Genomic DNA, 13,405 nt, shown 5'->3' with positions numbered 1-13,405 from the left:
AAAAAGAAAATAAAAAGAAAGAAAATAAAAAGAAAGAAAAAAACCCAAAATAATTAAGTGTCCTCTGGGAAACTCTGCAATACCAACCCAAAGACTCAGTTCAGCAACAACCACAGGAAACAAAACACCACAGCAGAAAAACCTCTGCTTCATTTTTTCTTATAATTAGAATTTAGTTTTCTTGTAACAGAAGCTGCTCTAGACAATACTGAAGGAAAAATAACCCTTTGTTTTTCCCCCTCCCACAATTTAAGAATGCACTTCCTCAAAAATCTGCTGCCTTGTGACGTGCAAACCCAAAGGTTTACTGATGCAGCTGCTATGGACAGCTGAGCAGCAAGAGCTGCTCTGAAAAAAGGCAAGCAAGGCACAGACTGCAATATCAATGCCAACAGTTGTTCCCTACCTCAGTTGTACTTCCTCCACCTGGAGAAGCTGAGCAAACCTTAGTTGTACTTCTTTCTCTAGTAATCTCATTACAAGAAACACTACACAACTAAGTAATTTTTGCATACTAGAGTTCCACTAAAAAAGACCAAAATCCAGTTGCACTTTCCCTATCTCAGCAGCAAAAGGAAAGAACCCCAGCTCTGGCAGAAACTCTAACACAGCTTAATACAGAAATTCTGTCATTCTTATTCCCTGTCATTAAAATTTAAACATTCTTCAAACACAAAAGCTACAAAAATACAAAGTATGCCAGATGAACAGCAAAATCATATCAGTACCTGAGAGCAAAAGCTATGATGGAGCTTGGCTCTTTCTCACAGACTGCAATAGGTACACGTTCATGCTCGTACATTAGGTAGTGCTTATCTGGGTCACTAAATGAAAACAACATATACTGTTAGTAGATCATAAAAATTTGAGGAAAGAAAAGAAGTTTTGGTCAAAACCCAGATATAATCACTGCACTCCCAGGCACAAGCTGCAAGTCTCAGCATCGAACCAAAGCTCCCCAGACCAGCTTCTCCCAACAGACAAATTCATAACTATATGGTTAATTATAAATGGTAGTGTTAGGGCAATCAGCATTTCAAGCAAGCTGCTCAGATCAGAAGACCAGCTCCAAGTTAGAATAAGAGTCTATTTCTGTTTAGCAGCCACTGTTTCTAATGGCACCAAAACCTGCCTGAGTTTGGTTTGACTGTCCAGCAGCACAGCCTGCAGAGTGAAATTAGGGGACAAACCTGGACTCCTTTCTGAACAAGCAGTTTAGCACAGAAAATTCCCCAAAGCCTCCTAGATTCCTGTAAGACTTTCTTTTACTTATCTGCAGGGTCCAGTCATTTAGCTTGTACCTCATTAGCCCAAGGCCTTCACTTCTATGCTGGAGGCAGGACTCACAAGTTAAACCCAGGCTGCCAAACGTTAGGCTCATGTCAAACGAGAAACACTACAAAGCACGCAGACCAGGTAGCTGAAAGACTTCCCAGCCTGCCCATCTTCACATGAGAGGGAGACTTGAGGGTACATGCAGTAGCCATTGAACCTGACCTACACCCAGACAATGCCAATTTGAGTCCAACCCGTGGAAGAGGTCTGGAAGCAACAACAAGATGCAGGCATGTAGCTGTAGACAAGTCTTTGCTAAGGAAGGGCATTTCCACTCCCTCCCTGCAGCAGTGAAGTTAGAAGGCACCCTTCTCCCCTCTTCCCCCACCCCTTCATCTCCCACAAGAGGTCTGCGGAGGCATGCCTGCTAGGAGGAGGAGAAACTGATACTGGATTCACACAAGGGCAGATCATTCATAAGAAAGGTGAGTAACCTAAAACTACCTAGAAAGGACACAGAAAACTTCCTACCTTGACAAAGTTCTCTAGCTTACTCAGAGGCAAACTCGAGTAATGACCCAAATTATACACTGAGCAAAGGAAGCATGCACAGCTCTGTCTGCAATCTGACAAGGCTGCTAATTTTGTACATTACATATATTATGCAGTACTTACAAGGGAAAGGGAATGGGGTTGTAATTGTTCCCAGGCAAAAAGTTAGCCAAAATAGCTTTCATAGTAGACTTCTCCTTAACTTGGCTGTCTGTAGATCCCAGTGAGTGTCCATCAAACACATCTGGAACAGACACATGTTAAGTCTGTATCACAATATCAAAGTTTAAGCTGTAAATTCAGACGGATGACTACAGACCAGAGTCACCAGACTTGTCATTTCGTAAACCGATCTTGTACACTTGCCAAAGAAAAGCATAGAGAAAGAATACAAGATCACAACTGAGCTATACCTTCTGAGCTGCTTGTTGTGTCCTGTTCAGAGAGTGTGTTGGCACCAGTCATATGCTCTGATGCAACCTCTGGAGAGGTGGGCAGCTGCAGATGGGAGGAGCCTGTGGAGCTCTGACTCGATAAAGTTGTCAGGAAACGATCCTCTGAGAGTACAAGAAGAAAGCATTTTACATGGCTGTCAAAAGTGATACTGTTGGCTCCCAGCCCAAGCTACAACCATGGTCTAGTTTCAAAAGGTTTTTACTTAGAAAGCAGGTAAGCCCACACAGACCAAAGGACTGGGCAAGCTCATCAGTGTAGCATGTAACCTGCAGAAAATGCACACACTCATAACTACCAACTCCAGCTCTCACAGACTGCAACTATGCCTCACAGGTAAGAGGTCTCAGCACCCACAACCAGATCACAGAAGAGGCAAAATGCATTTCCCAAATTTTATGTAGTTATTCAGTTATTTAGAAAGTTTCTGAAAGTTTTTTAACTCAAGTTCAAAAGAAAACCCTTCTTGGCCAATTTACTAATCACTAGTAATTCAGTTCCATATTAGAAGCAGATGGCCAACTCCTATCTTACCATCAGAAAGAACAAATGTGACAGAATGGGGATTTGCTGTTTCTCTCAATTATCTGATTTGACAAAAACACCCATGTTATGTCATCAAAAGGGCTACAGCATGCTTCTATTGGTAGCTTATAAAAAATAAGGAACAGACCTTTCTCTCCATTTTGCAGTGCTGGAGAAGCATTACGTGGGGAAGCATCCATACTGCTGATCTAGGCAGAAAACAAAACACCAATCTTGATGCCAAGCTCTTTACAGCTGCGTTCCCTCCTGTGCAGAACACTTGAAAAGCAGATGTACTACAACAAAGCACTCCCACCCACTTCTCAGCCTCTGCAAGTCACTGTATCTATTATCACAGGAAAAGATACATATACTAACATACACTAATTTGTAATTTAAGATTTTATAGATGAAAAGTACAGGATGCAGTAAAACCAGTTTACTAACTATTAAAGAGAACTGAAGGCAGTCTTAATACTATTGTGTTGCCTCAGAAAAAAAAAATGTTAAAAGAGGTTTCTAGCCTGTTACCCATACCTTGCTTTCTTCACCTTGCCTCAGTCTCCCAGGGCTGGGAGGTACTGATGGACGTTTTCTCCCTTTCTCTTGTTGGAAGAGATCCTGCAATCTTAAACAAATAATAATAATAATAATAAAAGAAACAAAACCAACCGATATAAAACCACCACGACCAAAGAAAAATTAATAATAACATAGGTTACTGCTGTTATCTCTGAATGACACAAGTTATGAAGTTTCTCCATACCAGAATAGAGCCAATCATGACTTCACAAGTCTTTACTGTAAGCTCAGATTGCTGCAAACATGTGCCAAAGATATATCAAATGGCCAAAACCAGCACATTTTCTTCACCTCTGAGGTAATTTCATCCAAGCAACTGGCCCTGTGCTCCCCTCTTCCCATCTCTTCCACCTTAACTCAAACGAAAATTTGTCCTCCAGATGCAAGTTGTGCTCTACAACACAATACTTTCATCATATGGCCTCAAATGATTTTCTGTTCCAATGAATCAGCTGTGTGGTCTTAACCAGTAGAGGACATTCAGCACTAGCTCTATAGAGTAACTGTGCCACAGGGAAAGAAACTACAGCTGAACCTCTTCCCTCCTAGAAACAACACAGTATCAGTGTTGCTCATAATTCACACATGTCCTCTTACCTATTATTCCAGGCTTGCAGCATCTCACAAAGTCCTTGCTTTTTTGCTATCAGAGACTCAAAAACAGACTGCAGCTGTTGAGGTGTGTCCAGTGATGATGAAAGCAGCCTTGCTTGGATTTTCTCAGTCCAGTTTCGAAACTCCCCTTCTTCCATCTGCCAAAAGAAAAACTGTCAGTGTTTTGTCACCCAAGAAGACAAGATCAGAGTGGCTCCTCCACACACTTAGTCTATGGTCAGCTGATGCAAAAATAGTCTATTACCTCCTTTTGGGCAAAGAGATCTTCCATCTTCTCTTCCCTTGTTTTGCTGAAAGTATCCGTTTTCAGAGAAGCAAGGCGATCATCAACAGCAAGATACACTTGTGACACCCTGTCAACAGGGATGCCGAGAGTTTAGCTGTGACTACTTGGAGCTTCTTCAACATTCTTTAATAAAAGTCTGAGTGTGTTTAAGGTTAGCATTTAAGAACACAAAAGAGAATATATGACAGCCTTCCTGCACAGGAAGCTATCCAACTGTATTTACAGAGAAAGTTGGAAAAACTTCATTAGTAATAGGAGAAAACCTAGAACTTACACACACTGACATTTGTCTCCACAATTTGTTCTTAGCAGTGGAAGTTGTCAGAGAGCAATAGAAATGTCTCAAACACGTTACTAACAAAGGGGAACTGTTGTGTCATCTGTGATTAGGAAGAATCCGGGTCTGCAAGCTACACGTCCACCAGCAGGGCTCAGAAATAATGAGTACCTCTATTTCAGCTCTAAACAAAGCTCAACAGGTTTTGAAGTCAGGTTTTGAAGTCAGGTAGTCACACAGATATCCAGCCATAGAGGATGTCCAGGCAGAACAGCAGTCTGGCTGGACCTAATAGAGTTTTCATTAGTCCTCTCTTCCACCTTTCTGTTCTTACATTTAGAAAGTGTCCATGCTTATGGTAGTTTACCTTAGACTACAAGGAGGTACAGTCTGCCTGCTGTCATAATATTCAATAGCTAACAAAGGCAGTGACTTTGATACACCAGAGTTCTGTTGCCACATGACCAATATAATGACAACAGTTCTGTTCGGACAAGAGATTTGAGCAAGGACTTGGCAGTTTTTTGGGGCTGAAGACAGAATTGAAACTCAGTCAGATGTTCTATAAAGGAACATTAAGGTAAGAGTACAAAGCATAAGCTACAGTTTTCAGAATAGGCTTTATAGGATCATCTCCTCTGTTTCATTTTTAGCATTAGAGGGAGGAATTTAAAAAACTTTAACCTTGTTTTAGGAGGCATTTCATAAGGTGACATTTCAGACACCTGCTGATGGTCAACCTTTCAGTAGCTGGGCAGCATCATTCAGAACCATGCTATATCACTCAGATATCAGTGCAACATTCAGGGATAGAGAAGAAAAGAATATTTAGTTTCTAATGGAGATGTTTAACTTGAATTGCCACCAGATGAAGAGTTGAGAGATTAGTACAGACAGAGCAGGCAAAGGTAGTAAAGATTCCATATTATTCTCCCTTAGAAGTATATACACACTCATGTTTTAAACTACTACTTTTCTATCAAATAATGAATATTTAGCTAAATCTCATCATACTAGCAAAAAAGAGTTGTGTTCTACTAATAAAAGCAGACTATAAGTAAGATGAGGAAGACATCAAAAACAAATCTTACTTTTGCGAGAAATCCTTGAGATCCTGCAAAATAGTAACTTTCAAGGGAGCCTGTCGTTTGATGTAGATCTTGGGGAGTGGGACACACACTTCCAGCAGCCGGATTGGAGAGTAGCTGAGAAGGCAACACAACAGCTTGTAACCAGAGTCACACCACACAGTACTAGTTCTACACCATATTGAGATTTGAGGCCTTTATATGAAAAGGGACACTGTCAACGTGTCCAGGGCTTTAGTTACTTTTAGTAGCAATAACATCCTGTTCATGTATCTCCTAGGCAAAATGTTAAACCACGAATCATATTGTACAGAACCAAAATTTTGAAAGCTTTTGGAATTAGATAGGGAAAAGTGTTTCCCTTCTGTATCATGAATGGGAACCATTCACTCTTAGAACACTGCCCACCACATCTAGAACAGTGATGCCACCCACAATGCCCCCTCCAGCCAGCACACAATCCTGTACTTGTGGTTATGGTGCAGTTATACTATCCTACACTGTACTCATAATGAAGGACAGAACTGATGAATCCTTACTAGAGCCATTTACTTCATATAGCACCAGAGAGAACAGGATGTTTTAAGCAGTGGAGCTCACCTGAAAGATGCTACCATCTGATTATAGGAAAAATACTGGTGATAGTCGTGGTGAATGGAATGTCCACAAGGCTCTGCGTTGGCCCTTCGAGTGTACTGGTACCCATAGAACCTCAGCTCAAGGTATTTTGCAAAAGACATAGACCAAGAGTCATTGGAAAGGGGAACAACTGGTGTCACCTGAAAAAAAAGGCAAGTGTCTCAATTTCACCCTTTAAACAAGATTAAGGACAGGATAATCCAGACAACAATCTAGTATTTCTAGTACCAGAAACACCCATGACCCTGAAACATACTGAATAACAAAGATACCATTTATGCAAGGCTAAGGACAACATATAGTTAAAATAAATCTGATAAACAACTGCTAGCTGATGATGACAGGTACCAAGCTGGGGCAGTGCAAACATACCCTTAACAGAAGCTTATTTCTGGGATGCTATTTCTCTGTATAGAGTCAATTTCCAGCAGCCCAGCCAGCAGCAGTGGTCATATCATATACTTTTTCTCTGGTGATTCTTCAGCTACAAATGCATTGGTACTGCTCTGCAGTGTATTTCAACTTCAGAAGTGCTTGCAAGCTTGGAGCAGACACCACTTTACACACAATTAACAGCCTCAAACACGTAAGAGTTTACATGAGCACACAGAAATAAAAGGTTATAGAGCAGGTGTATACACAGCAGCACACGGCTTGCTGTCAGCAACTCCTCCAGGTATCTATAAATCCAACACCTATGTTTAAGGCAGAGTAAGTAGGTGAACTGAGTCATCCATACGGGTAATTGAGATGTTCTGAGTTTCAGGCACTGCATAAATCCTTTTTCATTAAGTTTTATTCTCATCTCTTTGGAGGCTCTTAATATTTAGCTAGAGATGAGTATCCAGTTAACAATGTTTTCTTAGCTAAATTACAGAACAAGGTTCAGATAATACACAATCTTACTATCTTGTGGGCTTTTTAAAACAATTTGGCATTTCTCTAATGAAGATGTTACTTTCTAATGACTACTAAAGGAACTCTAGACACCACATTGACGTAATGCAGGCTGCTCAGTCCACTGTAGATCAAAGAATACCAAGTGACTTTAACCAATTACTAATCCAATAGGTGTCAGTGTCTGCCCTCCCCCATGCATACATTCTTTGATGCTCATAATGATTCACTGCAAGAAAGGGACCATATTCTTCACCTCTAAGTGGGCAACTCCATTTTTTTCTGCTTAGATCTAGCCTCTCAGAGCTAGTTTTGACACATTCTAACAAGACTACCTCACAACACGACTTTTCACCCTCAACAGCCCCAGTTCTACAAGAGGAATTTGTAGGCAACGTGAGAACATCTGTATCAGTAGCAGGTTTTCTGCTAGTTTAGCCATAGCTCCAGGAGTGAGCACTTTCTCAAAAACGCTGCCTTTCCATACAAAGTCAGTTACAACAAGAACACTTGGAATAAATTGGAATAGCAGTGGCTCTAAAGTCCATATCCCTACCTGTTTGCACAGTCTGCACCAGGAGTAAGTAAGGATGGTGTGCTGGTAGCCAGGGACAGGGGAGTCCAGCTCCTTTAACACAATTTGCACACAGCCTTGCCCATGAACAAAGCGACGAATATGGTGCACCATTGGTGTTTCACAGAACATGCTGGGGCATTGGTAGGAAGGCCTTACAGGAAGAAATAGAAATATTTATGAATGGTCGCACACTAGACACCACTGAAGAACTGATTCAACAGATCTAATATGCCTTTTAATATCATGGTACTATTTATCTTCACTGTAAAAGTTCTTTAAGCCTGTAGTGAAGGCTGTTTCTGCAGAGTGATTTACAAGTAAGACACAGCAAAGTTCTACTACCAACAATGGCTGTGTAGGTCCCAAAAGCAGTGACTGGATACTGGTTGCTATCACCTTTTTACAATTAATCACTTTCTACCAACGTAGTCTGTACAATGTACAAAATAAGTTTCAAAGCACCTGTGGAAGTGCTTGGCACCAAATTAAAATACCACTTTAGCAGTGTACCCAAGCAAATGCTAATGAGGACAAAATGGCCGTATTTCAGCTCCTGAAGGAACAGGTAAGCAAAACAGTGCCATAGACCGTCTTAGTAAAACCCATGGCCTTTCTTTGGATAGGTTTTTTAAAGTCAGGGAAGAAAGAACAATACCAGAAAAATAAAAGCTGAATTGTTCAGGTACCGAAGTCAGATACGATATTCTTCAGAATCAGAAAGAGCCTGACAAAGCTCAGATCCTCCTTGCTCATGTGAAAAAATAAAGGATTTTAATTACTGAAACTATGGAGATTGAGAGGCATTCACTTTAGTACACACTACCTAATGAGCAGAGACAAACAAGAACTTAAAAGTGGCCTTCAGCCACTGCTAAGCTTTAGCCAAAGCTAAGCTCCTCCTCACTGATCACCACAAGGAGAAATACTTGTTCCTCCAGAAGGCTGAACATCAAGTGCTTTTGGCTACTGCAAGTGGCCAATGGAGAGAACAGAGTAAGCTTGTCTTTTGAGCAGGTTACCTATCCAGCTTCACAGCCTGCTGAGACTCTGCATGAGGTTGTGGCAACACCAATTATTAGAGAAACGTAACAACTTACACCTCTGTGAGATGGAATAAATGACACAGTACTTTGCCAAGCCTAAAAGTGTTCTGGACCATTTACATTGGCCACCTTGCTCATATGACAAAGCCTCACTCTGAGACACTAAAGAAGTAGTGTTACCCAACACCTGTATGAACATTCAAAGAGGAACCTCAGAAAACTGTGACCAGTACAGTTGCTTGTCTTGAAAAACAGACAATTGGAGTACATATTCAGACTCTTAACTAGGCCCTTAAACCCTAATTGCTACAAAAAAGGGTTAAGTGAACCATTTGTCTTTATGAACTTATAAACCTTGTTTCACAATCTGTTTCACTTCCTCATGAAAGGAAATAAGGACAAGGCCAAAATAGGAAATCAATGGATATATTTGCTTGTAATAAGTGACCTTGAGTGAATTAGAATAGGTTCTTCCTTACCTGAAACAGTAGCGCTCCAGAAAAATCCCTAGAGTTAAGTCATTTTTCCCATAGAACTCCATGGTCACAATCCTAAAGCAGAGAAAGAAAAGCTTTAGAGACTGGATGCTGCCACTGTTAGTTTACAGCCCTGCATACCTTCAAAGGTTGGGTTTTTTTTCCTCTTGACTACCCTTCTTAGATCCCTGCTGTCAGGTTTGCTAATAATGAGACCAAAGCCCTACTAGAACAACTTTAAACTTGACAATTAGAAGTCTAATACATTTCAACTGCACTTCTAAAGATTATGCTTAAATATATCTAGGCACAGAAGTCTAAGCTAAGTTTGAAGCTTTAAGCTTCAAACACTTAATGTTTAAACAGCTACTAAAAGGGTACATCCAGAACATGGAAAAAGCCCCAAGAAATCCTTGTTCTTATAGAATATTTAATAGCAACCTTTGTTTCCCCAGAACCTGAGGTGACCAAGCCATTTAAAACGTGTATCAGTTTAAGTGTCATAATTCAGGTGTCCCTAATATCACTAATTTACATCCTCTCATTGCTGGTTAGTGAGCATATCACCATCTTCTTTGGTTCATTTCTAAACTTTTACAGGAACTTTAGACCTTTCCCTGTATGAAGGTCATCTCTTTATTTTCACCTAAGCTAATGATTAAACACCAAGACCCATCCTGTTAGTAGAGTTGTGTGTCATAAGTTGCACACAACTAGCAAATTACAGCCCCATAAGCTGGAAATAAAGTTCTTAATACTGATGACTATAGTATGAGAAATATAGCAATATATTCCAATGCCACTCTTGGATAATATAATCTTGGAATACAAGTATTTCAACATTCTCACAAGGCTCATTTTTGGGCTTGGACATTGTTCTGTGCTCACTTTACACTAATTCTTCCCCACAAGACTGCATGCAGTGCTCCCCACACAGAGACATTACTCTGCAGTGATAGACCAACTAAAGCATATGGTTTCAGGCTGGACTTTCTCATTCATGCCCTGGGCATTACAAAGGTTGTGCAATACTGCTGTGGATTCACCTGACCAGGCAAGATTAAAGTCTTTTGGCAAAAGTTCCTCTTACAGGATGGGCTCAACCTACCAAGGAGTCCTCAAAGAAATACTGCTATGAGGCAGGCACTGACTCTGACTTTGGGGAGAAAATGATAGCAACTGTACAAGCAGTAGAGGAGTACTTTTCATACCAGGGGCTAACACAGGCACTTGGAGCATTGCTGGACTGAGCAGAAGAGCTGCTGAAGAGAACACAGAGCCTCTGATGGTTTACTGGACTCAAGCAATCCACCTAGTAGAGAGAAAACAACTCATTCACTGGTTACAGATACCTCCACTGACACACTTCTGTTGACAAAATTCTATTCTAGTAGTTTTATTCAGAGACAAATCTGTGCTTTCTTCTTTTGTACATATTAACTTGGCATTATCTTCAAGCTTCAGGCAAACTTGTACTATGTACAATTGCTAACTGCCATTTTTAGAACAACATAACTCATGTATAACAAACCAATGAACGTGCATGTGCTTCTGTGGAAATGAAGCCAAGAGCAACAGAAAACAACAAAAGCCCCATGACAAACATCCAGTCTCTAAATCTGTATGGTTTAGGACACCTTAGATTCAAAACTCTGCCAATGTATTGTACTTCAATTACTCATTCAGGCTATAGAAAGACTTCCACCTTTCTATTCTCTGGGAAGAGAAGTACCACACTGCTGCTGGAATGGAGCTGTTTTCCCTTCCACACCCTACAAAACTATGACATTACCAAATACTTTCCTTTGATCACTGAATACATTTAAAAACAGCATCAACCAGTCTGATCCAGAGCAAGGGCTACTCTTACAGTTCATAAGATTAAGGCCTCTGAAGCTACAGAGATCTACATTTATGCACCAATTAAAAAGTGACTTCTGCTCATGAACAAAGGGGCTGATTGGCTCAGGGACCAAAACATTTGGCTATTTTAACAGATCAGTTCTGCTACTCTTGTTCATAGATATTTTACCTAAACAGCTCACAATTCAAAGAAAAGATCCTTTTCCTCAGATACGAGTTAATTACTTTCACGGCAGTTTACCAAAACTTTAAATATTTTTATTACAAGCACATTCTCCCTTGCTTTGAAATTTCAAAGAAGATTCCTTCCCCTCCGTTATGTGATTATCACTTTTCTTTAGATCATCCAAGCTTTTACAATCAACCAAGTACTTCAATGTAATTAGAGCCTACTGCTGTTTCCATTATGTGAAGCCCTCTGAAAATGAAAGCACTAAACTTCTACCAAATATAAGAGGCAAGAAAACTCAGTTTAGGAAACTTCTTAAGGTTTGCTCCCTCTTCACAGACTCATTTTCAGAAATCAGTTAAGTACAAAGGCAAAACTGATTCTGGGATGGCTTTGTGCGTTTCTCAGAGAAATTTTGCAGTGTCTTGCTCTGAATGATTGCAGAGCACTGTAATCTAAAATGCAGTTATGACCCAGACAAAAAACCAAAACAACCCATAACCAAATGGAAACAAACACATCCCCCCTCCAGTTTCATATGAGATCCTACACCTTCTGTATACCATGAGAGACTGATGTAACTTGAGTTTTCAGCAGCACAACTCGATCTCACCTTATGAGACCATGAGGATTCACTCTGAGCCAGTCCCTTCTCCTCCTCTTCAGTTCTGCTCCCAGTTTTTCCAGTAGGGACACTAGACACATCCTTATTTTGGGCAAAAGGATCTGTGCTTTTCTGTAGTATCCTCCCTCCTCTGGCCCGATAGTCAGCCAGCATTCTGGCTAAGCTCTGGCTATCACGTAGATGCTCTGCTATTCTAGTATTAACCAGCTCATGAGAAGGTAAGATTTGGATAGCCTTGGCTTGGACACTCCCATTCCTCCCTTGTAGTCCAGAGAGATCCCGCAACAACTGTCTCTTCCTCCTGCTCTCCAACTCCTTGTATTCCTTATTGAGGAGAGGAGACCAATAAACTTGCTCAGGAAAGTATTCCCGGGCAGGGCATCTCATGCCTTTTTCAGTCAAAAGAAATGGTTCACGGAACATCAGTACTGGAGAAATACAGAGAATGACATCTTTCAACTCCTGCTTAAATGCTGCAGAGTAAGTTTTGAGACGATCCTCAGACGACGTTACCTCTTCTGTGACATATAAACCAGTATCATCCTGGAGAGGGTCTCTGAAGACTCTCATCTGACCCTTGGATTCCTGTAAATCATCTGTCTGTTGAAGAGGCTCTAATGCCTGGCTATCCAGAGTGACCAAGTGCTGGTCCATGCCATGGAGGGGCAGTGGAGATGTTTCAGGTATTGCATGAGGTACAGAGCTGAGCACTGCAAACGGTGACTCCACTTTGTGGTGCTCTTGCTGTTTGGAGGACACCGTTTCCAATTGACTGTTCTCTTGGTCACCTCTGTCAAACACACCTCTTGGCTCAAGCAAGCTGCCTTCATCAGAGGGCACTGATTCAGAGATTACAGGCAGCTTTTCAGAGGATAGTTCAATGTCTTTGACTGCTGTGCTGAAGTCCTCACCATTGAAGAGGTTCTGCTGTTCATTTTCATCTCCTGGCTCCTCAATTAGGGAGTGAAAGGAAGTGTTTTTCGTGAGAGTAGGGGGCATGGCAAACTCATCCATAAGAAATGAGATTTCCAACTGAGAATGATAAGCCACACAGACCATGAAGATCAGGATCTCCTTCACACGAGCCAGCTCGTACTCTGCAGCACCACACAACTTGATAGTGCAACCCAGGTGCTGGGGACACCCTTCAAAGAACATCAGGGGTTTTGTCTGATCTAGAAGGAAAGTAAAACATAGGAGTTAAGATGACAACTACAGGTAACCTGATTTTAAGTAGCTCACACACTCAAGAGACCGTAACAGAGACTAAGAGCAAGTAACATTGGTAACTGCAGAAATTCACATTATTGTACTGAAATAACTTAGTTTTGCAAGAAAAACAAGCATTGGCTATAAATCTTCTCCTGTTTTGTAAAACAAACCATCATCAAGTCAAAGCGAAGGCCACATGGAACACCCTGACCTAAACAGCATATTCTGAGATCATTGTAGACTCTGCAGCA

The 13,405-nt window shown here is 41.0% G+C and overlaps 1 protein-coding gene across 8 annotated transcripts in view; it reads right to left on the bottom strand.

Annotated features, from left to right (window-relative positions):
• The window catches only part of PIKFYVE (phosphoinositide kinase, FYVE-type zinc finger containing), a 64,695-nt gene that overhangs the window by 12,257 nt on the left and 39,033 nt on the right, over positions 1-13,405 (bottom strand). For 7 of the 8 annotated variants that reach the window (XM_085066282.1, XM_085066288.1, XM_085066285.1 and 4 more), the window contains 13 exons: positions 11,931-13,117; positions 10,497-10,597; positions 9,289-9,360; positions 7,746-7,917; positions 6,254-6,432; positions 5,657-5,770; positions 4,247-4,355; positions 3,985-4,139; positions 3,343-3,433; positions 2,954-3,014; positions 2,241-2,384; positions 1,951-2,071; positions 729-824 (listed from right to left, as the gene is read on the bottom strand). In XM_085066282.1, the coding sequence (XP_084922408.1) occupies positions 729-824; positions 1,951-2,071; positions 2,241-2,384; positions 2,954-3,014; positions 3,343-3,433; positions 3,985-4,139; positions 4,247-4,355; positions 5,657-5,770; positions 6,254-6,432; positions 7,746-7,917; positions 9,289-9,360; positions 10,497-10,597; positions 11,931-13,117 (2,602 nt within the window). Of the gene's footprint in view, positions 1-728; positions 825-864; positions 1,543-1,950; positions 2,072-2,240; positions 2,385-2,953; positions 3,015-3,342; positions 3,434-3,984; positions 4,140-4,246; positions 4,356-5,656; positions 5,771-6,253; positions 6,433-7,745; positions 7,918-9,288; positions 9,361-10,496; positions 10,598-11,930; positions 13,118-13,405 lie in introns of those variants that run through there. The other variant, XM_085066290.1, reaches the window with a different exon arrangement.

This window comes from Lichenostomus cassidix, chromosome 7 (assembly GCF_008360975.1).
Source record: "Lichenostomus cassidix isolate B80296 chromosome 7, HeHo_3.0, whole genome shotgun sequence".
In the NCBI taxonomy this organism is placed as follows: Eukaryota; Metazoa; Chordata; class Aves; order Passeriformes; family Meliphagidae; genus Lichenostomus; species Lichenostomus cassidix.
This window is presented reverse-complemented; position numbering and strand designations above follow the sequence as displayed.